Source organism: Cervus canadensis, chromosome 11 (genome assembly GCF_019320065.1).
Source record: "Cervus canadensis isolate Bull #8, Minnesota chromosome 11, ASM1932006v1, whole genome shotgun sequence".
Lineage (NCBI taxonomy): Eukaryota > Metazoa > Chordata > Mammalia > Artiodactyla > Cervidae > Cervus > Cervus canadensis.
The window spans coordinates 67,994,447-68,020,294 of NC_057396.1; the positions used below are offsets into that span (position 1 = coordinate 67,994,447).

Consider the following 25,848-nt stretch of genomic DNA (forward strand, 5'->3'; position numbering starts at 1 on the left):
GCAGGTGGATTCTTTACCAGCTGAGCCACAAGGGAAGCCTTGTCACAGAACCATACCTATAAATATTAATACTGAAAACAAATATAAACTTAGGATAGAGAAAAAACAGTAAAAATACTCATGTACAGGTTAGTGAGTGAACACAAAGTTGAGGGAGTCACAGGCTCCCTCCCAATTATTACTCTCTCTTTCCTCCCCCAAAGTAGCCCCTGTCTGAATTTCTAATATTATCATTTAGCTTTGACTTCTTTGGACTTTCTATACATTGCATAATACAGTGTGTATTTTTTTTTTAATTTTTGGCTTCTTCAACTCAGCATTATGCTTGTGAGTTTTGTCTGTATTTTTAAATGTAGCTGTAGTTCATTTATTTTCATTCCTTTGTGAATATACCACAGTTTAGTTGTCTGTTCCATTGGTGATGGACATTTGGGTTGTTCCTATCAGTGATGTTGCCGGGAACAATCCTGCGTATGTCTTTTGGAGCACATGTGCATGTGTGTGCATTTCTGTTGGATCTATAGTATGAGTGGACTCATATTCTTCGTAGCTTCTTTGGCATACACATAGCACTGCTCTCTCTTTCAGGGTCTTTGATAAAGAGATATCAAGTACATTTCTTAAGATTTGCATTGGCACCTAAGACCTTAATTCCTTCTGTGCCATTTTCAAAACAAAACACAACAAAGTAAAAAAATTAAAAACATCTAATGAGACTGCAAGCTGCCTCTTTATTTTTATATCTTAATTTGTAGTAGTTTTTATGAATTTATATATGTAATTTATATGTATTATATATACATATATATATTGCTGAACATCTAATCTTTTTACTGAACTGCTTTAAAATTTTTCAGACTTAACAAAAATTTTATAAGTTGGTTCACCTGACAGTTTTCTTTCGCTTGGCATGGCTCCAAGCGGTCAGAAATTGTAGTGAGGAGACTTAAAGTACACTTTAAAGATCATGTTAATGGTAATGGAGCCTGAATATGGTAGATTACTGCGTTAAATGGGAAATAGTGTAAGCTCCCCTATTGCACCCACCCCTGTTTTCTCTTAAAAGTTCATTCTTAAAAATGTTATAGAACAGATATGTGTACTCATATAAGTTCACATGGCCCTTTCTAAGCAAATCATTTATTAAAATACGTTTTGGCTTTCCCTCCTGTCCATCACCCTTTCACACAGTTAATATATTATTAATTGAATTTTCTCTTGATGTAACTACAAGATGAGTTTTGCAAGAAGGGCTTAATGTTACTTAAATCATTGTTTTACACCACAGCATTGCCTCTGGGACTTTTACACAATGCAGCTGCTTTTGGTAGGTGAAGGAAATCAAGCCCTACTGCACAGACTTTTAGAAATATTGATATGTTTTTAAAAGCAAGTAAAATATTCAGTGTACTAGCTTTGACCCAGTGCTAAGTCACTTCAGTCATGCCCAACTTTTTGTGACCCTATGGACCGTAGTCCTCCAGTCCCTCTGTCCATGGGAGTCTCCAGGCAGCAATACTGGAGTGTGAGCCAGCCTTTCCTTCTGGGTCACATTTCCTTCTCCAAGTGTGATCCAGTGTGAATGGAGAATAAATCCATAGGAGTGGTTACTTTTTCTTGAGGAGAACAGTGCATTGTGGGAATACGGGCTGTTTGTAAATCTTTTTTTGTGAATGGGTTTTAGGTTGTCAGATGCTTGTTTGGGGGGAAAGAAAATAGTTTCAAGCCTTTTTGAAGATGTTTAGAAAAATTAAAGAATATTTTATGGAGAAGATTTTATCTTACGAGATTTAAAAATATTTTGTAGTTTGTTTTTAAAAAATAAGCTTTATTCTTTAGAGGTGATTTTAGGTTCATAGCAAAATTGAGGGGAAGGTACAGAGATTTCCTATGTACACAGAGCTTCCCATGCTATCAAAATCCTGCACCAGAGTATTAGCATTCATTACAGCTGATGAACCTGGGTGTTAGCACACCATTATAACCCAAAATCTGTAGTGCAGGGTAAGTTTTTCATACTCTTGGAAGGAATATATTTAAATCTCAAGTTTGTTTTTGTTGTATACTGCTACAAAATGTGTCTTAGATGTCTCTGTCTGGATTCCTTGGCTTATACTCTTTTGGCTTTAAAAAAAAATGGCATGGAAAGTAAAATTTTTGCTTTCCACCAGTTAAGTTTTTTAAGTTTATTTTTGTTTTCAAAAAAATATATTTTACTACATGCCTATCTTTTCTGTGTCTATATTGTTCACTGGACCTAAGCTGAAAGGGATGAGTTTAGGTCCCAGGTTAGAAATGCATATGCTTCTAGAGACCAGGCAGGTAATGAAAATGAATCACCTGGGCCAGAATGAGGCAAGAAGGAGTGGTCCGGTCTGGGGAGCCAGAGAGCTCTCGCACTGTGTAAAGATGTTGGCTCTTACCAAGTGTTACTATGTGGCAGTTCAAGCATGAGGGTGCCACTATTTCTAGTTATTTAAGAAGGATTGTAAAAAGAAACCAGGATGTCTTAAGTAAAACTTCACAATTTGACATCAACTTAACTCTCATTGGGGCCAGATAAAATTGAGGAGGCCCCAACAATCTACGGGCAAGTATTTTATTTCCTTTTATCAAAGTATCGCTGGCCATTCAGGTATGGCCTAATCAAATCCCTTATGATTACACAGCGAGGGTGACAAATAGGTTCAAGGGATTAGATACAGTAGACAGAATGCCTGAAGAACTATGGACAGAGGTATAACATTGTTATAGGAGGCAGTGAGCAAAACCATCCTGAAGGAAAAGAAATTCAACAAGACAAAGTGGTTATCTGAGGAGACTTTACAAATAACTGAGGAAAGAAGAGACGTGAAAAGCAAGGGAGAAAGGGAAAGATATACCCAACAGAATGCAGAGTTCCAGAGAATAGCAAGGAGAGATTAAAAAGGCCTTCTTCAGTGAACAGTGCAAAGAAATAGAGGAAAACAATAGGATGGGAAAGACTAGAGATCTCTTCAAGAAGATTGGCGATTCCAAGGGAACATTTCATGCAAGGATGGGCACGATAAAGGACAGAAATGGTAAGGACCTAACAGAAGCAGAAGAGATTAAGAAAAGGTGGTAAGAATATGCAGAAGAATTATACAAAAAAGGTATTAATGACCTGGATAACCACAATGGTGTGGTCACTCCCTAGAGCTGGACATCCAGGAGTTTGAAGTCAAGTGGGCCTTAGGAAGCATTACTACAAACAAAGCTAGTGGAAGTGATGGAATTCTAGCTGAATTACTTAAAATCTTTAAAGATGATGCTGTTAAAGTGCTGCACTCAATATGTCAGCAAATTTGGAAAACTCAACAGTGGCCACCGGACTGTAAAGGTCAGTTTACATTTCAATCCCAAATAAGGGCCATGCCAAACAATGTTCAAACTATCGTATAATTGCACTCATTTCACATGCTAGGAAGGTTGTGCTCAAAATTCTGCAAGCTAGACTTTAACAGTGCGTGAACTGAAAACTTCCAGACTTACAAGCTGGATTTAGAAAAGGCAGAGGAACCAGAGATCAAATTGCCAACATAGTTGGATCACAGAGAAAGCAAGGGAATTTCAGAAAAACATCTACTTCTGCTTCATTGACTATGAGAAAGCCTTTGACTTTGTGGATCACAACAAATTGGAAAACTCTTAAAGATATGGGAATACCAGACCACCTTACCTGTCTCCTGAGAAACCTGTATGGGGGTCAGGAAGCAACAGTTAGATCCTTACATGGAACAACTGACTGGTTCAAAATTGGGAAAGGGTTATGACAAAGCTGTATATTGTCATCTCTTTTTATTTAACCTATATGCAGAGTACATCATGTGAAATTGTGGGCTGGATGAGTCACAAGTTGGAATCAAAACTGCTGGTAGAAATATCAACAATCTCAGATATGCAGATGGTACTATTCTAATGGTGAAAGCAAAGAGGAACTAGAGAGTCTCTTGACAGTGAAGGAGGAGAGTGAAAAAGTTGGCTTAAAACTCAACATTGAAAAAAACTAAGATCATGGCATCTGGTCCCATCACTTCATGGCAAATAGAAGGGGAAACAGTGGAAGCACTAACAGATTTTCTTTTCTTGGGTTCCAAAATCGCTGTGAATGCTTACTGCAGCCATGAAATTAGAAGACGCTTACTTCTTGGAGGGAAAGCTGTGACAAACCTAGACAGCATATTAAAAAGCAAAGACATCACTTTGCTGACAAAGGTCTGTATATATAATCAAAGTTATGGTTTTTCCTGTAGTCTTGTATGGATGTGAGAGTTGGACCATAAAAATTCAGCTGAGGACTGAAGAATTGTTCCTTTTGAATTGTGGTGTTGGAGAAGACTTTGGAGAGTCCCTTAAGCTACAAGGAGATCAAACCAATCAATCCTAAAGGAAATCAACCCTGAATATTTGTTGGAAAGACTGATGCTTGAAGCTGAAGCTCCTATACTTTGGCCACCTGATGCCAAGAGCCAGCTCACTGGAGAAGACTCTGGTGCTGGAAAAGACCGAAGGCAAAAGGAGAAGGGGATGACAGAGAATGAGATGGTTGGATGGCATTATTGACTCAGTGAACATGAGTTTGAGCAAAGTCCGGGAGACAGTGAAGGACAGAGGAGCCTGGCATGCTGCTTGTCCATGGGGTCGCAAAAGTTGGGCACGATTTAGCAGCGACAACAACACCAACAATTATTTCTCTGATCATTAAATGTGCTGGGGATTATTCTCAGAGCTTGTAGAAATCAGCTCATTGAATCAAGCAACACTGGGGTTGGTACTTTTGTTATCCCCATTTGAAAGGTGATATAAAGCAGATACAGAGGGGTGACTGTCTGTGATAAGCAGAGTTTAAGATGCTCCTAAAGATTCAGGCACCACAGTGCACAGAACCCATAGAATCCCTTCCCCTTGAGTGTAGGCGGGACATCTTGTAGCTAGGTTACATTTTATGGCAGAGGTGAAGGGAATTAGTAGATGCAAATAAGGCTCTCATCAGCTGACTCTGAGTTCTTCTAAAGGGAGATTACCTTTGTTGGGCCTGACCTCATTAGGTGAGCTCTTTCCAAGCTGGCTCAAGCCTTCCCGAGGTGAAGAGATTTGAAGCAGCAGAATTATCCTTGTGGCCTTGAAGAAGCAAACTGCCTTGTTATGGGGAGGACTGTGTGACAGGGAATGGCAGGTGGCCTTTAGGACCAGAGAGGCTGAGTTTTACAACTGCAAGGAGCATTGTTCTGTCCAACAGCCAGTGAGCTTGAAAGCAGAGCCCGAGCCTCAGGTGAGATCACAGACTTCTGAGACTCTGAGCAGAGGACCCAGCTATACCATGCCTAGATTCTTAACCTACAGAATCTGGGGGCTCATGAATGCCTGTTGTTCTAAACAGACAAGTTTGTGGTCGTTTAATGTGCACCAATAAGGAACTCGTATCTATTCTCCATTTCACATTGCTGAGGTCACACTGCAGATCTGGGGTGTGGATCCCGGTGGCGCAGGTACATAGTACACCGCCCTGTGTCACGAATGATCCTGAGAATGCATTTTTGAAAGCCTCCACTCTGTCCTTCATGGCTGCAAGGTGTATATTCTACTATGATGTTTTCATAAATCCACTTTTGTGGGCAACTCAGGAATTTATTACTTTAAGTTCTCTTTTTATCTCCCCCCCAAATTAAGAAGCTGTATAAATATATACATATAACATTTATTCATACATGGAAATATTCTTCACATAATATATTCAAATCTGTTTTTATTAAAAAGCAGTATTTTTTTCTGTATTGTGAACTAGTGTTAATGTTTCCTTTCTAATCTCTTTGGTATGAAATTGTAAAAAATGTGCATTTCAGGGTATGCAGATAAAGTATTTGCTGAAATCCCTTTGAGGTGTTGTAGAAAGTTAACTTTCATTGATTCAAATTTTTAAAAGATGATGGAGTATTTTACAACTTGTAATTGAATTAATGACATTCATCCTGAACTTTCTGACCTTCAGAACTTACAGTCTGTCTTATATTTTAAAATTGTGAAGTGGAGCTGATCATTTTTGACTTCACTTGCATGTACTTTTAAATATGTGAAACTTGCCCAAAGTAGTGCAAAGGACGTGGCGTGGAGTATGATCTTCTGTGTGGGCAATAAAAACTCATCGGTTATTATTACAGGTATTAATGATTAATGAATCTTAGTTATTACGGGCTATCAAGGTTCTTAAACGAGCTGGAGTCCATACCTTTTTTAAAAGGTTCCAGTTTGGAATGTGAAATCAATCGACAACATTGTTTTTATCCAGAATGCTCTGTTAAATACCAGGTACTTTAAACAGAACATGATTCAGTGACCATGGATTAACTGTTAGGCGACCTGGATCCACCTCTGGTCTTCCCCTGAGAACCTTTGGCACCTGAGACCCCTGGTTGTCTATTGTACTTTGTATTGGACAGATATATTCACATTTATGATGTTGATAATATCTGCTTTCTATAACTTAGAGGATTATTGTACGGATCAAACAAGATAATATACTTGAGAAATTTCTGAATGTAAGGGGAAAGCTTAAATTTCAGTATTTGCCTTTCCCAGTATAATATGTTAATTGCTTTCTTGGGAGCCAAGTGAGAAGTATAATTACTGTTGTCTTCCCCGGTGGCTCAGCAGTAAAGAATCTGCCTGAAATGCAGGAGACACAGGATGAATCCTTGGGTTGGGAAGATCCCCTGGAGAAGGAAATGGCAACCCACTCCAGGATTCTTGCCTGGAGAATTCCATGGACAGAGGAGCCTGGTGGGCTACAGTCCATGGGGTCCCAAAGAGTCAGACACGACTGAGCGACTTTCAGTCACTAATTCTTATTTCTTGGTGGCATTTGGTAATGAGGAACAGGAGAGGATAAAAGGGAGATAAAAGATCTCTTGCTTTTCAAGGTAACTCTTCATGGCAGTGACACTGTGGTCATTACTGAAGCTTATAAAGCAAAAAGGAAATGTTGCTACAGAAGAATATTGGCTGAGGGCCCAGTTCTGTGACTGCCAGGGGTCTGCCTGAGTTTATTACCTTTAGGATACATGAATTGATTTCTTCAAAACGACCAGTGAGACTTCCTAAAAACTTAGTTGAAATACATATAGAGAGACATGGACTTTATTAATGACAGACACATTATGTCTTTATATTTTACATTAAATTGTATGACATTCGTCAGTTGGAAAAAATTCAAGTGCTCATTTTTTGCTTAGAAATAATTGAAAAGTATAGTAAATACAAGTAAATAAAGTTTACTTCTTGAGGATTCAGCATTCAGTTAGTTGTCTGATTCAGTCCATTAATTACCTGTGATACTACGATTTTGTCATAGACTAGGGTTGTCATGGAATTTAAACAGTGTTGTATCAGTTTAACACATTAGGAATAGAATTTCTTAGCTTCAAAAAATAGTCTCGTTTTAAAAGAACTGTTGTTAGGTCATTCCCTGTCCCTCTCACCTTGCTTTTATTTTTTCCCCCATGGCATTTATTACCAAATAAGATGAATTATACTTTTGCTTGTTTCTTTCCTGGTTCCCCCTACCCTGCAATAAACTCAGAGCTCCAAGATAAGCAGATTAGTTGGGTCATGGCTAACATTCCCACATATAAAAGGCACTCAAGAAATATTTGTTGAATGAGTGAGTGAATGTCCATAGTATTAACTGCCTTATAAAGAGACTTTGGAGCATATGCTTTATTTATTTTTTAACTGAAATATATAGTTGGTTTACAATCTTGGATTAGTTTCTGCTGTAGAAGCAATAAGTATACGTGTATCGCCTCCTTGTACCTCCCTCCCGCCCCAGCACCCCCGTCCCATCTGTCTAGGTCAACTACAGAGCACCAAGTTGAGCTCTCTGCACTATCCAGTCGGTTCCCATTAGCTGTCTGCTTCACACAGCGCAGATACCTCGGTCCCAGTCTCCTAATTCTGAAGGGTATGCTTTTTAGATGATTTAACTCCCCAGATTTGAATGACATCATCAAGAGGAGACTAGCTAAACTCAAGGTATTACGGGCCATGTTTCCAGATATTCATACACTGAGAGTTTCAAAAGTACACTTATGGGTTAAGTGTAGCAATAAACCTCAGCACGGCAAGAGTCATCCTAAAACTGAAAAAAAAATGTTGTTATTTTGTTCCTTACAAAAAATGTGGATCTAAATGGAAGGCTTACCAGCTTCAGTTAATCTGGAAGCAGCACCTGATGCCATCAAGAGAGAGTGGGACTGGGAGCAGGACGCCTTCTCCAGACCCATCCGGGCTCTTGACAGAACCTTCTGGTATTGGACGAACTATTTCACTTCGGTTTAGAATGGAGACAGTCCTAGCATGGTGTTCTAGGATTGTGGTGCGAATTCAGTGAGATGACTCATGGAAAACACTTGGCACAGGGCCTGGCACATGCAAGCACTCAGAGGTCGCCATTGTGATTTTGTTAGAGGAGCCCATGAGATGAGAGAAACAGACCACAAGAGTTCCACATTGTCAGAGAAGCATGTTGAGCTCCGCTACTGAATATGGAATCGCGTTGTAGGCAGACCTCAGTGGCCAAGGGGTGGGGTACCTGGAGTGGCCCGCAACAATGCATTCATGCTTGCTGCCAAAGAGTGCTGGCCAGGGTAGGGGACGGACAGAATCCATGTGCATGTGTGTCTAAGACAGAAAGCTTAAATTCAGTTCAAAAGGAAACTCTTGGAGAACTGACCCAAGATTTAGAAGCTGAAACCTGATTTTGTCCGAATATTCAGAGTAAATACGCCTTCCAAGGGTAAACTTGCATGAAATCAACTTTAAGAGGCTGGTAAACAAAACGACAGAGGATGAGATGGTTAGATGGCATCACTGACTCAATGGACATGAGTTTGAGCCATCTCCGGGAGATGGTGAAGGACAGGGAAGCCTGGCGTGCTGCAGTCCATGGGGTTGCAAAGAGTCAGACACAACTGAGCGACTGAACAACAGCAAAACAAAACTAAATGTCCAGTTTTATTTATTTTTTTATAGAAAGCATAAATATGGTGACGGCTAGGATACTTATCAGTGTCACTGCTCCTGTTGGCAGATGTAGAGAGGAAGGCAAAATAAAGCCGGAAGTTCCCTTCGTGAGCATGCCATCTATTGCCCAGAGAGTCTGTGTGTTTAGGGGCATCAAGTGAAAAGTCTGGCATTTCCATTCCCATGAAGGGAGCAGCCTTGCCAGGAAACCTCGCATTTGCTGCCTCTGGCCACCCTCCCTCAGCCAGTGCCTGGTGAACCTTTCCAAAACTCGTCTTAGTGACTCTCGTTTTCCTACTGCAGGCCTCTCCAGCATTCCCCTCTCTTCTACTCAACACTTTATTTCCTTATGTGGTTTACTGCTTGCAGCTTGGCTCTCTTTATAGTTCTTGTAGACGTGGGAGCGAGTCTTGACCAGAGGAGTTATTTTTTTTCTTTTAAAATGACAGAAATGCTTCTGGCTTTCTGAAATTCATCAACTAATTAATTCAGACTGTAAAAAAGCCAAAGGTGTGGAGAAGAAAATGGCAACCCACTCCAGTACCCTTGCCTGGAAAATCCCATGGACAGAGGAGCCTGGTGGGCTACAGTCCATGGGGTCGCGAAGAGTCGGACACGACTGAGCGAGCAGCTGGACATTTTGAGGGGAGGAAACAGTCCCAGAAAATTTGAGGCGCTTGCCAAAGGCCCCAGAGCTTTTGATGGCAGAGCCAGAACTATGGCAGAGGACTCCCAGCTGCCAGGCCTCTTGATCCTGGCCTCTCACCAGATACCCGTGTGGAAAACTAGAATCTAAAGTATGCCCAGGGGCTTCCCTGCTGGCTCAGTGGGAAAGAATTCAGCTGCCAGTTTAGGAGGTGCAAGTTCCATCCCTGGTCCGGGAAGACCCCACATGCCTTGGAGCAGTAAGCTACTGTGCCGCAACTCCTGACCCCGCGTTCCACAACTCCTGAAGCCTGAGAACGCTGGAGCCCTTGCTCTGCAACGAGAAGCCAGCAGTGAGAAGCCCACACACCACAACTAGAGAGTAGCCCCTGCTTGGTGCAACTAGAGAAAAGCCCACACAGCAGTGAAGACCCTGCACAGCCATAAATAAATAAAATCATGAAAAAGAAAAAAAAAAAAGCCGAAGTGATTCCTTTTTCTCCTGTACCCAATTTAAAAATACAAATACCCTGACCGTTCTACATCTAGGAACTTACCTTACAGAAAAACTCAAGTAGCTAACTGCATGAAGATTTAGGTGCAGGATATTCAACGCACGTTGTAGTAGTGAGATATGAGAAATGATCCACATGTCTATCAGTGACTCCCTAATCCACTCTTCTGTTTGATTAGAGACAGGGCCCCGCCTCTCAGTGGAGATGGTAGGCCCTAGATGGTTCTGTGTTAACAGACCAGCTTAAACGCAGGGCACTGGGAACATAAGCCACCTCTTCTTGGTCAGTGACTCCTTCCAGACCTTGATGCAGATGATCAAAGCAGCAGTCATGTGACTTATTGCCTGTCTTGACCACAGTGACCGACCTCCATAAATAGTCTTGAATGCTTTGACTCAGTAGGGCTTTTTGATGTGTTACTCAGCATTTTCTTTTATGACTTCATGCCTTTGTCTGTTGCCTATGTTACAGTCTTTCCCAAATCTCACCCAGGCCATTCCCAAGGTGGCCTTAACTAGACTACAAATATCCTTGCCTTGGATTTTGATTTATTCTACATTCTTTAGTTGTGTATGTATGTTTTTTTCTCTTTTATTATCATGGCTTTGGCTGGGGGAAGGGTCTTGGAAGCTGGGGCGGGCATATGTGAGGGAGCAGCCTTAGTTGCAGCCATCACTTCTCTGGTCAAACGGCTTTTCACTTTAGTGTTAACATAAACATTCTGTAGTTTCCTAGGTCCTTATTTTGTCTCTCTCTCTTTTTTTTAATAAAGCCTTGGTGACCTATAAAATCCCTCTGCATTTGTTGGCTTCTCACATTCTGTTTTTTATAACTTGCCAGGTTACACTCCCCCTCTCTAATACAATGAATTCTTTAGATCTGTGCCCGCTCATACTGTGTTTTGAATGGCTCATTAAATTATGGCCCAGAAATTCTATGTAATTAAAAATATCTCTCAGTAGGTACTGACCTGAAAGGCCATCTTTATTTAAAAAACAATTTAGAGACTAACATATTTAGAGAAGGTCTGGTCTTACTGTTGTTTAAAAGAACAAAAAACCCAGTCTGCCAATGCCACATATGTACAAATAAAAAAATAACAAAACTCAAGAACCAACTCTGTGTGTGTATATGTCTATATGCATCAAAAAAAGGTCTATAGGATAACAGACCATTCACAGTGGTTATTTCTGGGGAGCTGTTAAACCAAAAACACTTATTCTTTTGAGGGTAATGACCGCTTTGTGATTCCAAATAAAAACCTTATTTCTATAAAAAATATGTACATATACAGAGTATTTTGCCTACAAATTTAGGGAGTTCAGGGACTCTTCTAATAATTTTTTTGACTCAACCCGTGTGCTTTGGTATTACAGTCTAATATCCATCTTAGTTGGTCTGTTTTTAAGTACTGAGAAAACACTTCATCTTTGCCTTTATGATATATACATTGTAATAATATGTATTGAACTTCCACTATATTGCTTTGAAGCAACCATAAGGGTAATAGAAATGATATTGCCTCTGTCTGCTGCAGAGAAACTTGTTAATTAAAAGGTTTAACTCATACCTCCTTGAACTTTTTTTTAAAGGCCCATTCTACACAAATCATTCTAAAGTTTAGGAAGCCAGTTTTATTGTATATTAAGTGGGACCAACATGTTTTATGAACAAATTTATGATATGATAGTTACATTTTTTACATGTTAAATACATACTTTATAGTAAATTGGGTCCTTAAGACAATCAGTATTTGGGAGCATAATTTTACTATTTTAAATTATTATAGAGGCTAATGGTATTATATGTTTGTATATTTATGTTATGTTATTGGGCTTAGCTATGATTGATTTTGGTACCAGAAATTCCAATTATAAAATTGTTTCTGTGGACAAATGGAATCTATTTTTCAGTATCTGTTTAGTGTACTTGCTGGAAATGCTTTGAGCAAAGTATGTGGAGTTGCTTATATGTTTTTAGCATGAAACTCCATAGGTAACCAAGAGTCTGTTTTGCCCTTTACAGCTCAAATATTATTTCATACTCTAATCTACCAAGGCAAGGCCCCAAATAAAGCTACCCCTTCTTAAACTAAGAAACTACAGTGTTTCATCAGCCTTTATTTCACATTATGTATCAAAGACATTTGTGCATCTAAGATGTTGTTGTTTAGTTGTTAAGTTGTGTCTGACTCTTTGGGGACCCCATGAACCATAGCCAGCCAGACTCCTCTGTCCATGGGATTTCCCGGGCAAGGACACTGGAGTGGGTTGCCATTTCCTTCTACAGGGGATCTTCCCGACCCAGGAATTGAAGCTGCATCTCCTGCATTGGCAGGTGAATTATTTTCCGCTGAACCGCCTGGGAAACCTGTATGTAAGATACTTGGACACATTTGCAATGTTCCAGGCTTTGGAGAAGAACCAGGGCCTGCCTGCAGCGCCTTTGGCTACTCTATGAAAGCGTCTCAGATAGTGTCTCTCAGTGGCCACTGAGTCCTCTCTGGGACACGGCCCAGTGTGGATTTGTCTCATGCCTGGGACTCTGTGAAGTTGGTTGCCAAAGCCTATGTTCTTTTCTGGGAGCAGCTACACTTCAATCATAATGAGTAAACTCACCACTCATATCTCGGTTTCCAGATACTGTTTTCTAATAAAGGGTGCAGTGCTCCTTGGAGACATTGCTAGTTCCAGGGCTGGAGCAGGGAAAATAGAAGGTGAGCCTGGAATATCTTATTGTGCCAGAATGCAGGAAAGTATTCAAAGAATAATGAGGATGTATCAAAAAGACACAGAAACTAGTTTGAAGAGACTCCCTCCCATTAGTCAAATCTGGATAAATTGAACATTAAAATTAAAATGATAGACATTATAATTATTGAACAAAATAGGAAGTTATGAACCCAGACTCATAATAATAAATGCATACATTGAAATTTTAATGAGAAAGGGAATTTTATGTAGTCTCAAAATCTCTCCCCACAAAAAACCCAAAATATTTGTAATTACAAAGGGGAAAACGCTAACTTTACAGTGGATGAGCTAAGCAGTTACCATTTTAATAAGAGATCAAATAGATCATGGGTAATAGGACAGTTGATAGGGTACAATGAGAAACACAGTTTCATGTCTATGATATTCCTGCCAAGGATGTATAACCCGAATCTAATAATGAGGAAACATATAAACCTAAATTGAGGGATGTTCTACAAAGTAATTGGCCTGTGATCTTCAAAGTGTCAAAGTCATAAAGGTCAAGAAAAGACCGGAAAACTGTCCTAGGTTGAAAGGCTACACAGACATGGCAACTAAATGCAATGGGTGATTCTGATTTGGATCCTTTTGCTGTAAGGACATCGTTGAGACAACTGATGAAATTTGAATAGATTCCAAGAATTACAAGGCAATACTGTATCAAGGTTAATTTCTTAATTTTGATGCTTATATAATATTTAGGAGACTGTAGGAATTAAATATGAAAGGGACATTCTCATATTTATACATATTTATACATAACTTCCTATTTTATACACTTCTATACACTTAAAAATTGTGGAGAATCCCATAGAGCTTTCGTTTATGTAGGATACAGCTATCAATGTTTATTGTATTAGAAAGTCAAGCTGGCTAATTTTTTTAAATAGTTTTTTAATTCATGTAAAAGTAATAGCAATAAACCCATTCTGTGTTAAGTGTAATGTATTTTTAGTAAGGACAGTAACTGTCTTCTGAAACAACAAGATTCAGTGAGAAGAGTGGCATTACTTTACATTTTTAAAACTCTCTTTGATATCTGACATAGAAGACAGTTGTGTTTGCAGATCTGTTTCCGTACTCATTATGTGAAGATATGTTCTTTTGGTTGAAGTTTAAAAAGGGCGGGCTTCCATGGTAGCTCAGCTGGTAAAGAATCCACCTGTTTGATTCTTGGGTCAGGAAGATGCCCTGGAGAAGGAATAGGCTACCCACTCCAGTATTCTTGGGCTTCCCTGGGGGCTCAGATGGTAAAGAATCTGCCTGCAATGCGGGAGATGTGGGTTCGATCCCTGGGTGGGAAAGATCCCCTGGAGAGGGCATGGCAACCCGCTGCAGTGTTCTTGCCTGGAGAATCCCCATGGACAGTGGAGCCTGGTGTTCCGTGGGGTCACAGAGTCGGACACGACTGAGCAGGTAAGCACAGCACGTGGGAAGAGACTCTGGTTTACACAGATACGTAGCTGGAGAAGAGAAAGTGATCTGGGTAGCCTCTTCAGATAATTGTGGATTTTTTTTTTTTTTTTTGGTTACTGCATCAGCATTCCTTAAGTGGAAATTTCTTCAAGGTTTGTTGTGATATGGAATCTGAAAACATATCAATGAACTTTTCATACTCCATTACCTTAAAATCCATATGTCTATCTCCCACATTGAATAGGTCTTTTGTCCATCATGATTTTTTAACTTTATGATTGGTCTTTGGAAAATATTGATTCCTGAGTTCTGCGAATCTTACAAATGTTGACACAGTCCCCCCCCACCCCCCCGCCAAATTAAAATTGCTGATATCAGTCCTAATCTCATCAGAAAAAAAAATATTTTCTTTCAGTCTCAGGATGGTGGATATAAGTTTTACAGAATTCTAATTTTCATTTAAAATCTCCAATTTTACCATGGACAGTAAATCCTGTTGCTTTTGTTGAAGTGCCAGACTTACTTCATCCATTTTTAGGATATGTCTGCCAAATCTGAATAATTACAGTTTTTATGTCAGTTGTTCTTTAAAGGAAAATGATGCTGCCTGAAAAAAGGGCAGCTAATTCAGCTCACAATTCAATTGTGCTTGCTTTTTCTCAGGACGGCCATTATACTGGGTACACAGAAAAAGTGCTTTATGTAGACTTCCCATTTTGTCACATGGAACATTAAAAAGATGTGTACTCAAGGGTAGAGATTTAATAAAAATTATTTTACTGCTTCATCAGGAGCCATTCTATAACGAAACTGACTTTTTTTCTTTTTTACTGCAGGTATGTGAAGAACACGGTGACTTTTAACATAGTTAGGTTTCTTGCAAAGATTCTAGCAGTTTTACCCACCATTACTTTTGTGCTATTGGTGCATTTATCACCAACTAACAAAGGCAAATAATGTCTTAGTGATTTTGACTCTAAAGAGCCACCAGGGTCATGGGTCACTATTTGAGAATGGCTGCATTGAAGTGTTTATGGGTGATGGAATCTGAAGCAACTGAACGAAACATCGCTCAGGAAAGAAGTTCCTTGTACAGTATTTGCAACTTTGATTGAGATTATTTCAAAATTTAAAAAAACGTAAATAAATGATAGCCTTTCAAATGATGAAAACTGAAATTTATGATAATAGTCACTTGTAAGTTTCAGCGAGATACCAGTAAATTCTTCTGCAGATTAAAAGACATATGTCGTTTAGTAAACTTTTTGGCATCTAGTTGATTCTTAGCAAATGATAACTTATGAATTATTACTGTAATAGCTGTTATCAGGTATTACTCCTGTTTAGTTGGTAGACTATTAACTGCAGCCCTAAGCATTTTACATGGTACCTTTGAGTTCTTTAGGACATCCTAGAGGCCAGACGATTGGTGTCAGATCTGTATTCTTAGTTCCAATAATATAGGAGGAGATTCTAAATCAGCACTTTTGCTTTTACTTTGGTGTAATATGTAAAAACTGTTCTCCTTCTACTTTAAATGAAAAGTGTTGTTTTGTGTTAAATAGAAAAATGGTTCTACTCTTGGCAAAATGTTGAACTATATTGATCTTCAGAGTATTAATTGCCATAAAGTAGTTATTTCAATAGCTGATATTTTAAATTTTATGGTAATTTTTTCAAAAGTTCCTGGATTGGTTTTGTTTTGACTTTAAAGAAACAAAAGCAACTAACTGTTAAGCTTCCTTTTTCTAAATACCGATGTGAGAGACCTAGATCTTGAAAAGAATACTTTTTCCTGTGGTGAGATTTCACAAAACCAGAATGGAATCTTGTAAGAACAAAGTGACAGGTTGAAATAAAAAGAGGTCACTTAAAAACGAAAACAGCACAATCAGCATTTTTAGAAGAAAGGTACTGTGTGATATTTGACTTCTAATTAATTCTAACTATATTTTTATTTGAAAGAAGAGAGAAATGTTATGGAGGGTTACAAAAATATCCCTTTTGCTTTTGAACTTGATTTTTAGTTCATGTATCCTGCATGGGAAATTGGGCAACTCTGGTCCAGATCTTACTGGTAGTACTCACTACCTTCTGTGTTCATGAGTTCCACGTGGTAGATTCAACCAACCCCAGGATCACGTGTTATGTTTACAATCCTGACTTGGTAGAATTAGTGGATGTGGTGGGCCGAATATGGGACTTGAGCCTCCGTGGATTTTTATATTCACAGGGCGTCCTAGAAACAAAATATATCGATACCAAGAGATGAGTTTAATTTCATTTCTCAAGCCAGCAAAGAGAGGTACCGCAAGAAAAAAAGTTACTTTTCAAAAGAAAGTATTTTATGTAATTAAAAAAAAAAATGCTGAGACATAATTGGAGGAATTGTTATATATCTTTATCCCACAGCACTTAGGGTATTGATTTTAACTTATCACAACTTCTACCTTGGAGGAAAGATGACAGAGGCAGTCATGTTGTGGACCGTTGTGGTGGACAAGGATCAGGGTCCTCAGAAGTATGTCTCCAGAGCTTCGGTGAAGTTCTTACTCTTCTCTAGTGGTGGGCTGTTGCTGGGTTGTAGACTGGTGGTCGTATGAAGAGCCTCGGGTAGGAGACGTGGTGAATGTGGAAGTGAAGATTATGTTGGGATGGCCAAAAGGTTTGCTCAAACCTGAATATAACGGTCCCCACTTATGTTCCGGGTGCTTGCTGCATCCTTGTGCTCATGTTTAAAACGGAGAGTTCTTGTTCATCTGTGTTGGCTTCTGTTGGCAGGGTCAGATGAGAGTTGATAGGCTATGGGAAGCGGGGAAGGGGGAGATGCCTAGATTTATTTCCACAGTTCCTAAGGAAGCCAGCTGTCTCCCACCCCAGCCTTTTAGAACATCTGTCATTATTCTCTTCTAATGGCCTTGGCCCAGAGAGTGGCGTCACCTGTCCTGTTTTTATGTACGTGCTACTATTTTTGACTCACACAGCTTGGTGGTGGTGGTTTCGGGGGGAGTTCATGGAGTCCTCAAAGTTGGTCCACGGCCCTGGTCAAGAGCATGCATAGCCCATGACCTTGGGAAAGGCAATGTGAGAGCAGACTCCTGGATTCTTCTGGGCGAGTTTTCCTCACTATAAAAGGGACCTATAATATATTACAGGATGTCCCGTTGCTGCTTCTGAACGTTACCCGCATGGATGCTTGGAATGGCAGTGGCCCTCTTGAAACCAAGAGAAGAGCCAGTCTAGAGGAATAAGAGAGGGTGGAAGGACCCTGGAACCTTTGTGACATTGTTGAGCAACTGAACAAAACAGATCCAAGTCCTTGTCCTCACAAGCTTAATTCTGGTGGGAGCGGACGACAATAAACATGTACATTAGCAAAGTACATAGTAGATTAGAGAGGGGTAAGCACAGTGGAATGAACAAAAGCAGAGAAGGGGGAGATGGAGTGCAGTAGAGGAGTAGCTGCATTTTTTAAAGGCTGGTCAAGGAAGACTTCTCTGACCCAGCAGAGACACGGGATCTGGAAGAGCATTCCAGACAGAGGGCATAGAAAGCGCAAAAGCCGTGAGTGTATTTGGAGAAGATTCTGTGTCTACAGAACTGCCCGGACCCCTCTGAACAAGGCTGGGGAGTGACCGGAGAGTAGGTGGGTCAAGATGAGTTTGGTATCAGGCTGTTGCTGAAGACTTTGTTTCTTACTGTATGTGAGATGACACCCTTTGGAGGTTTGCAAGGAAGAAACGGACAGGATCTGACCTATGTTTTTAAAAAAAGAAAAGCCCACAATAGGGGCAGCAAAGAAAAGAGAAAGAAGACAGTGTTAACCGGACTAGAGCAGGATTCAGAAAAATTCAGGTATAAGTTCAAATTTTTATATATTAGGAAAAACTTGCATCAAAAACCATTTTGTTTATCCTAATGTGGCGACATAAGAAAACTTACTTATGCCATAGGTATATAAGGCTGTGCCATGGAAGTATATTCACCAAATCTTCTGAGATCTAAAAGTAAATTTGATTCAGTGGCTGTTAGGTGGATTTTATTACTAGAGAGAAATTTTCCTAAATGTCAGCGTATAGTGCTAGTGTGGAAACAGACTTTGCTTTTCTTAAATAAATAGATAAATTTTATCTTATTTTACCTCTGGAATAAAGTTTTACTTTCAATAAAAGATTTCCTTCAGCCTTTTGATTTTTGTCTTTTTTCTTGTGAATTGGTGGCTCTAATAAAGGCAAAGTTCTTTACTTACTTGTGGTAAATTCTGTGAACCATTTGTGATAAGACATGTTGGACCAGCTATGGGGAAATTACAGCCCTATAACTGGCTGTCCATTACATGAACACATATCATAACTCATTTATATTCGAATTGTAGGTGTACCTTTAACATTAGATAAGGTGTTTTCCAGGTCAGTTATTATCCTCTCTGGTTTATTCATGGATTCCTATCTAGGGTCGATAACTTTTCATTGAGTCTAACTAAGAATAAATCTGTCATGAACCAGCTGTTTTAGTTTCAGACATAAATCCTTTTAGGTCAAGAACAGAAATCTCTGAGGATTAATGCTGTATATTCTGTGATGAGCTGGCATTGACTTCAAAGGAAGAACATTTTATTTTTGGAAGTAGGGTTTTTAAATTAATTCTTTTGAATTCTCATCCAGTTCCAGAGAATAAACATTCTCAGAGACTTTATGGACTGCCTCCTGTATGCCAGTACATAGTAGTATTGATAGTACTAAAGGTAATATTTTTGTACCTTTGTGTTGATAGTACTAATGAGTATTAGTACCTTCATTTTCACAGGAGGATGCAGAGGCCCATAGAGGGTATGTGACTTGCTCAAAGTCATTTAGCAAATAAGTGTGGAAGTGAAATTGGTACCGATGTCTCGGTAACCTCACAGTTGATGCTGTGTTCTCAGAGCAGCTCACTAGTGAAGGCAGAAATCAACATGACATGTTCCTTCTCATGAGTATGCTTTCTCCAGTATCTCACCTCTCAGTTTGTTATTTCCCTTAATGGCACCCCACTCCAGTACTCTTGCCTGGAAAATTCCATGGACTGAGGAGCCTGGTAGGCTGCAGTCCATGGGGTTGCAGAGAGTCGTACATGACTGAGCGACTTCACTTTCTTTCTTTCTTTCTTCTTTAGCTCTGTTTGGACCTTAATAGTCCTGTGCAAACTGGAACATAGGCCTTTCTTGTGTCACTTTGTGGCTCCATTACTGTGCATTTTATGTGGGCTTTTTAAATGTAGCGACTATTTACTATTAACCAAGTTTCCAAATTCTAATATCATATTCTTTTTATTTCCAGATTAATAATATGGATTTTTTGTTTAATAGATCACACTTTACAATATTTTGTGACATAGAGACTTCTTCCAGAAAGAAAGAAGTTATCAGTTTGCAATTAAAATCACAAAGCTAGAGATATTTAAAGAGTATATAGCATGATGATATGAACCATGTTTTATAGTTTGTACCTAAGGGTCTAAAAAGTCATCATTATTGATTTATAGGAGAACTGATTAAGGAACGTTCAGGCAACTCTGTGATAACACTGGAATTCTTACTTCAGAACTATTGTGCTGACTCTATAGCATCTCTTAGATGGTCTCATGATTGCTTAAAATTATCCTGGTCTAAATTTCATCTCAAATTGGGGCAGGGAAAACGTTTGAAAGAGTAATGCCATCAAATGCTTGAATCTTATTTGCCATATATTAATTATCCTCTCTCCATTTGTGTTTTTTTTTCCCTAGGAGAAAAATTCAAAGTGGAAACAAAGACCATTGCTGTTGACTTTACATTAGAAGATATTTATGACAAAATTAAAACAAGCTTGGCAGGTCTTGAGATTGGTGTTTTAGGTTTGTATCTTTGTTACATTTATAGATTCTTCTTGCATCTATTGATTAGGACTGTTTTCATTTTGAATGTTAGGTGTTCAACTGGTGGCCTAACTAGTGAAAAGAAAATTGTCTTATTAATACAAATGGTCATTAGATGATATTAATTTTTATATATGCGTGAATCTTTACGTTTTGTGTTGTATTTTAATGACGACTACAATTTAGGTTGTTTTCTCGGCCCGCTTTATTTCCAGTCTTTCATTCTCTCGGTATGTATTTAAATATAGCTATATTGTTATAATCTTTTACAGCAGGTGATGCTGACCCATTTTTATAGCTCAGGAAATAAAGGCTTAGAGGGGTATTTCTTAGCCTTTGTTCAGTATTACCTTCTCCCCAACAAGGAGTCTTTTTAGACACTATTTTCCACTAATCTTCCCTCCCATGAAATTTTAATACCACAGATACACTGTGTATCTTGTTTATGTACTATACCTGTGCTTTATATACAGAAAGGTCAAGAGCTCACACCACGCGCCCAAAACAGTTTTTGCCCACTGAGGGTAACTGTCAACCCAGTTGAGAAGACGTGACTCAGATGAGTGACTTGCCTGAGGTCACACAGAGGTTGAGAACTGTATCTGGGTTTTAGCCACCACAGTAAAATCCCCTACCTAAAAACGAGTTCCATTCTGAGAGTGTGTTCATAAGCCCAGTTAGTAAGTTAGCCAAAGTTAGCCTAGGTCCCAGCTAACACAGCTGGCTAGAGAATACTGTACTGTAATAGGTGTATAATATTTTTCACACAAATAACACATAAAAAACAAACAAGCAGAAAAAACAAAAGAACATGTTTTTAATCTTGCACAGTGCACACAGTACCTTGAAAAGTCCTGTTGAGTACTGTTGTACTTTTGTACTTTTCAATAGTGTACTAAAAGTACTACCGTACTTTTCAGCAGTGGTGTACCAGCCATATCACTGCTGCTTTAAGCTTGCTTCGGACATCCTGGGCTTAAAATAAAGATACTGCACGACTGCACTCGATGCGGTTGTTGTTCAGCCGCCCAGTCGTATCTGACTCTTTGCAACCCCGTGGGCTGCAGCATGCCAGGCCTCTCTGCCCTTCACCATCTCTGGAGTCTGCTCAGACGCACGTCCGTTGAGTCGATGATGCCATCCAGCCTCTGTACAGTACTGTAGAGTCAAGTACACAGAAGCAGCGCCGCCTGTAGAGGACGCGTGCATGTGACAGTGTCCGCCGCACACGCGCACTGACCTACGTGACTGGACATGTGGGTGCGTGTTCACATCTTTGGAAGTTTGCAGCTTGGAGGTTCACGTGTAGCGGACTTACTGTATTTGTTTTTTTCCAAGTCTGTTACTTCCTTATGTTACACCTCAGCTACCTTACTCTTATTACCGAAAATCGATGCTTTTGCTGAGATGTAGGAACTATTAGACCTTGTTACGGAAAAGATTCACCAGATTTTAAGGAGAAAAAAAAATACAGGCTTCAAAAAGTTATCCGCCATTCTCTGACTCATTTCTAGAAAGGAAAAGGGCATCTAGTTCAGAAAAACATCACTTCTTCACTAAATCTCTTTATCCCCCTGCCTGCATTGGTGTGAACCTGGCACTTGCCATTGTTTTCTGTATTGGAGTATAACAGGAGGAATGACAGAGAAAATACTTTTAAAAAATGTTTCCTAATTTTTCTTTAGTCAAGACCCCACCTGTCTTCCTCATACTATAAAGGAATGACCTCTCATGTAATTTATTGGTAAGGCAATTAAAAAGTACTATACACGTATCACCCTCCATGGTGCCCTTGGGCCTGGGGTTAACGCTGGCTTTATTACTATGCTATCTTCTCAGCCCCTGCCTGGCCCGTGTCACCATCACCATGCCCCACTTACCCTCAATGTAACTCTCATACTTATAGGAGAGCAAAAGATGAGTGAACACACTGTTCTAGTCTTTGCCTTGTTCTTCTCTAGTGCATACACCGCCTGGAGTCTTTCACAAGCTCTTCTTCCTTTAGCTAAGCGTAAATCACGACTAACATTGTTAAAACTGGACTTTTTTCTAAACTTTCAAGTGAGTAGCAGCTATAGCTTACTAGTTAGGATAGACACTGCCAAAATCTCTCCAAAACCCTTTCCAGCTAGTCTTGGATTAGAGAGTGAAGTCTGACTTAGGCCAGGAGGTGCGTTGAGGACCCCTAATGAGAGGAGACTTATTTTGAACTTGCGTTCTTGGAGAATGGCTTTCTTTCAGGGGTAGTTCAGTTAATCACAGTGGTCCTTAGCTTTGTAAGATTTCAGCTGCTTTTCACCAGGTGACTTTGAAATTGTAACTCCTCTGGGCTGTGCCACTGAAGATGGAAGATGTCAGGTGTCAGTCAGGCTGCTGAAGGGCTTGTTGCTGCTGTGCAGTCTCTCAGTCCTGTCCGACTGTTTGCGACCCCAGGGACCGCAGCCCGCCGGGCTTCCCTGCCTTTCACTGCCTCCCAGAGTTTGCTCAAACTCATGTCCACTGAGTTGGTGATGCCATCCAACCATCTCTTCCTCTCTCACCCCTTCTCCTCCCATCCTCAATCTTTCCCAGCATCAGGGTCTTTTCCCAATGAGTCAGCCCTTCGCATCAGGTGTCCAAAGTATTGGAGCTTCGGCTTCAGCATCAGTCCTTCCAGTGAATATTCAGGGTTGATTTCCTTTAGAGTTGGAGTGTTACAAAAGGCATTCTTCAGCTGTTCTTTCCTGACCTAGTATATAGAAAGTCTACAGCGTGAGTTTAAGCACAATAGGTAGATCTATGAAGGATGAGGTACAGGGTACCCACTTCCAGAATCCTAGGACTTGTGTCAGTACATAAGCATTACTATTGAGACCTAAGAATTGATATTTTCCTGGGCCACATATGCTTACGGAACCGCTGCTTTTGTAGTCCAGCCCCTGAGTAAATTGCAGCCTGCGAGTCTGCAGTTTCCACCCTTCCTTAGTCAGTCACCAGTCAGTGAACTGGAGATGCAGCAATGAACAAGAAAGTACCTGGCTTTATGTAGTATAATGCTCTGAATGGAAAGACAACCCTGATCAAAAATCGTTATCAGTGGGAAAAGTGTTGAGATGGGGAGGGCAGGGTGTAATAAAGAGGGTAAAAGGAATGGCAGAGTTGATACAGGAAAAAATAGTGGTGACGTGGCCTAGCCAGTAGGGTAGGGAAAAGGGTGATTCCAGAAATATGGACCGAGTAGAGGAAGCAGGACTCTACACGTGAGAGACGCAGGAGAACTCTTGATGACCTTCAGGTTTCTGGCTTGAACACCTGTGTCAATAATACCATCTAATAAAATGGGGAATCCTAGAAAAGGAATCTTTTTGGGAACGAGGATCATTTAAGTTTGGGGTTCCTCTAGCATGCTCAAATGGGTTTTTTTTTTAATTAATTTTTATTTGAGTATAGTTGCTTTACAATACTGTGTTAGTTTCTCTTGTACAGCAAAGCGAATCAGCTATACGTATACACGTATCTCCTCTTTTTTGGATTTCCTTCCCGTTTAGGTCAGCACAGAGCACGGAAGAGAGTTCCCTGTGGTATACAGTAGGTTCTCGTTAGTTATCTATGTTATATATAGTAGTGTATATGTGGGCTTTTCTGATGGCTCAATGGTAAAAAAAAATACACCTGCCAATGCAGGCGATTGCCTGCCACTGCCAACTCAGGGCTCGATCCCTGGGTCAGGAAGATCCCCTGCAGGAGGAAATGGCAACCCACTCCAGCATTCTTGCCTGGGAAATCCCATGGACAGAGGAGCCTGGTGGGCTACCGTCCATGGGGTTGCAAAAGAGTCAGATACAACTTAGCGACAAAACCCCCACAACAGAAGTGTATTTATGTCGATCCCAATTCATCCCCTCCCCACCAGGTGGGGTTGTCAAGCTGGACTTATGGGTCTAGTTTACAGTAGAGCTCTGAACGAGAGAGAGAGCTTAGAGGTCAGTCATCTCTGAGTAGTCGTCTCTTTGGAGAAAGGAGACTGGAGCTAATCCAAGGAGAATGGAGAGAAAGTAAAGAGGAAAACTGGGACAGAGCCCTGTGTCATCAAGGGCTGCCTGGAACTAGTGTGGAAGAGGGGTAGTTTTTTGCACAAGTTCAGCACTGTCCACTGGAAATATAATGCAAACCACGTATGTGATTTTAACCTCTCTTGTAGCCACATTTTTAATAAGTGAAAAAAACTAAGTAATGTATTTTATTTTAACCCACTATATCCAAAGTTTTATCATTTTAACCAAGTAATCCATGTAACATTTTTGGAAACATTTTATATTCTTTTTCTCATAGCAAGTCTTCAAGTCATAGGGTATGTTTGACATTTATAACATTATCTCAGTTCAGACTAGCTACATTTTAAATGTTCGGTAGCCATCCACACCAAGTGAAAGTGTTAGTTGCTCAATAGTGTCTGACTCTTTGCGACCCTGTGGACTTTAGCCCGCCAGGCTTCTCTATCCATGAAGTTCTCCAGGCAAGACTACTGGAGTGGGTAGCCATTCCCTCCTCTCCAGGGGATCTTCCTGATCCAGGGATCAAACTGGTCTCCTGCATTGCACGGAGATTCTTTACCATCTGAGTCATACACATGCCTAGTGATAGACATCTATCTCCAGTTCATCTTGGCTGTCTTTCATCCTCAGTTTGTGTGGGAGAGCCATACATATAACTACGAGGTTTTTCTTAATCTTTGACATGGCTTTTAACCTGGGCAATTTTGCAGTGTCTGGCAATATCCAGACACATTTCTGATTGTCACTAATTGAGGAGAGAGGAGGAAGCTCTGTTGGCCCCTGTGAAGGGCGGGAGGGAATGCTGGTAAACATGCTCAAGTGCTCGGATAGATTCCCTCCGCAAAGAATGATCAGGATGAAATCTCAGCAGTGCTGAGGTTGAGGTTAAAATCTTAACAGTGTGGCTTTGAAGTTATACTGTAATTAAACAATTTGATTGAATACTTACTTAGGCCCCCACACACATACACAGACAACTTAAGTTTTGATTTCTAGGTTGGTTGCAGCTCAATAATAAAAATAACTAGAGCTAATGCTCCTTTAAAGTTTATAGCAGCACTTTCACATTCATTATACTATTAATTGGCTATACACTTTGTTTTCTTCCTACTCTGTCAGAGCTATCTCCTTAATCATAAGCTTTGTATAATTATTATTGACATTTATTAGCAGATATATGGCATTATAATTTTAATTTGCCAAGAGTTTTGAGGAAAATATTAAAATGTCCTTATGAGCTAAATTTTATCTCACTACTAGATCGTATTCAACCTAAACCTTATAGTTCTTTCTCTAGTGTGGGTGTAACCATCTAGAACTTGTGGGAGGGGTCTGGTGTTGATTTTTTTTATTGTTATTGTTACCTGAACATATAGCCCTTCACTTTGTTCCCTCTTCCCCCCACCCCAGTCAAGATCCCATTATACCTCCGCCTCTGTCTAAGAAGGGGAAAATGATCTTAGTTTATTCTCCCTCCTCCTCTGCTTAATGTCAGTCTCACCTTTATAACATTACCTAAAATAACAAACATATACATTGATTTCTAGTAAG

General features: G+C 39.9%; 1 protein-coding gene across 3 annotated transcripts in view; it reads left to right on the forward strand.

Annotated features, from left to right (window-relative positions):
- The window catches only part of HSD17B12 (hydroxysteroid 17-beta dehydrogenase 12), a 171,925-nt gene that overhangs the window by 87,187 nt on the left and 58,890 nt on the right, over positions 1 to 25,848 (forward strand). For all 3 annotated transcript variants that reach the window (XM_043482240.1, XM_043482241.1, XM_043482242.1), the window contains exon 4: positions 20,135 to 20,242. In XM_043482240.1, the coding sequence (XP_043338175.1) occupies positions 20,135 to 20,242 (108 nt within the window). The remainder of the gene's footprint in view (positions 1 to 20,134; positions 20,243 to 25,848) is intronic.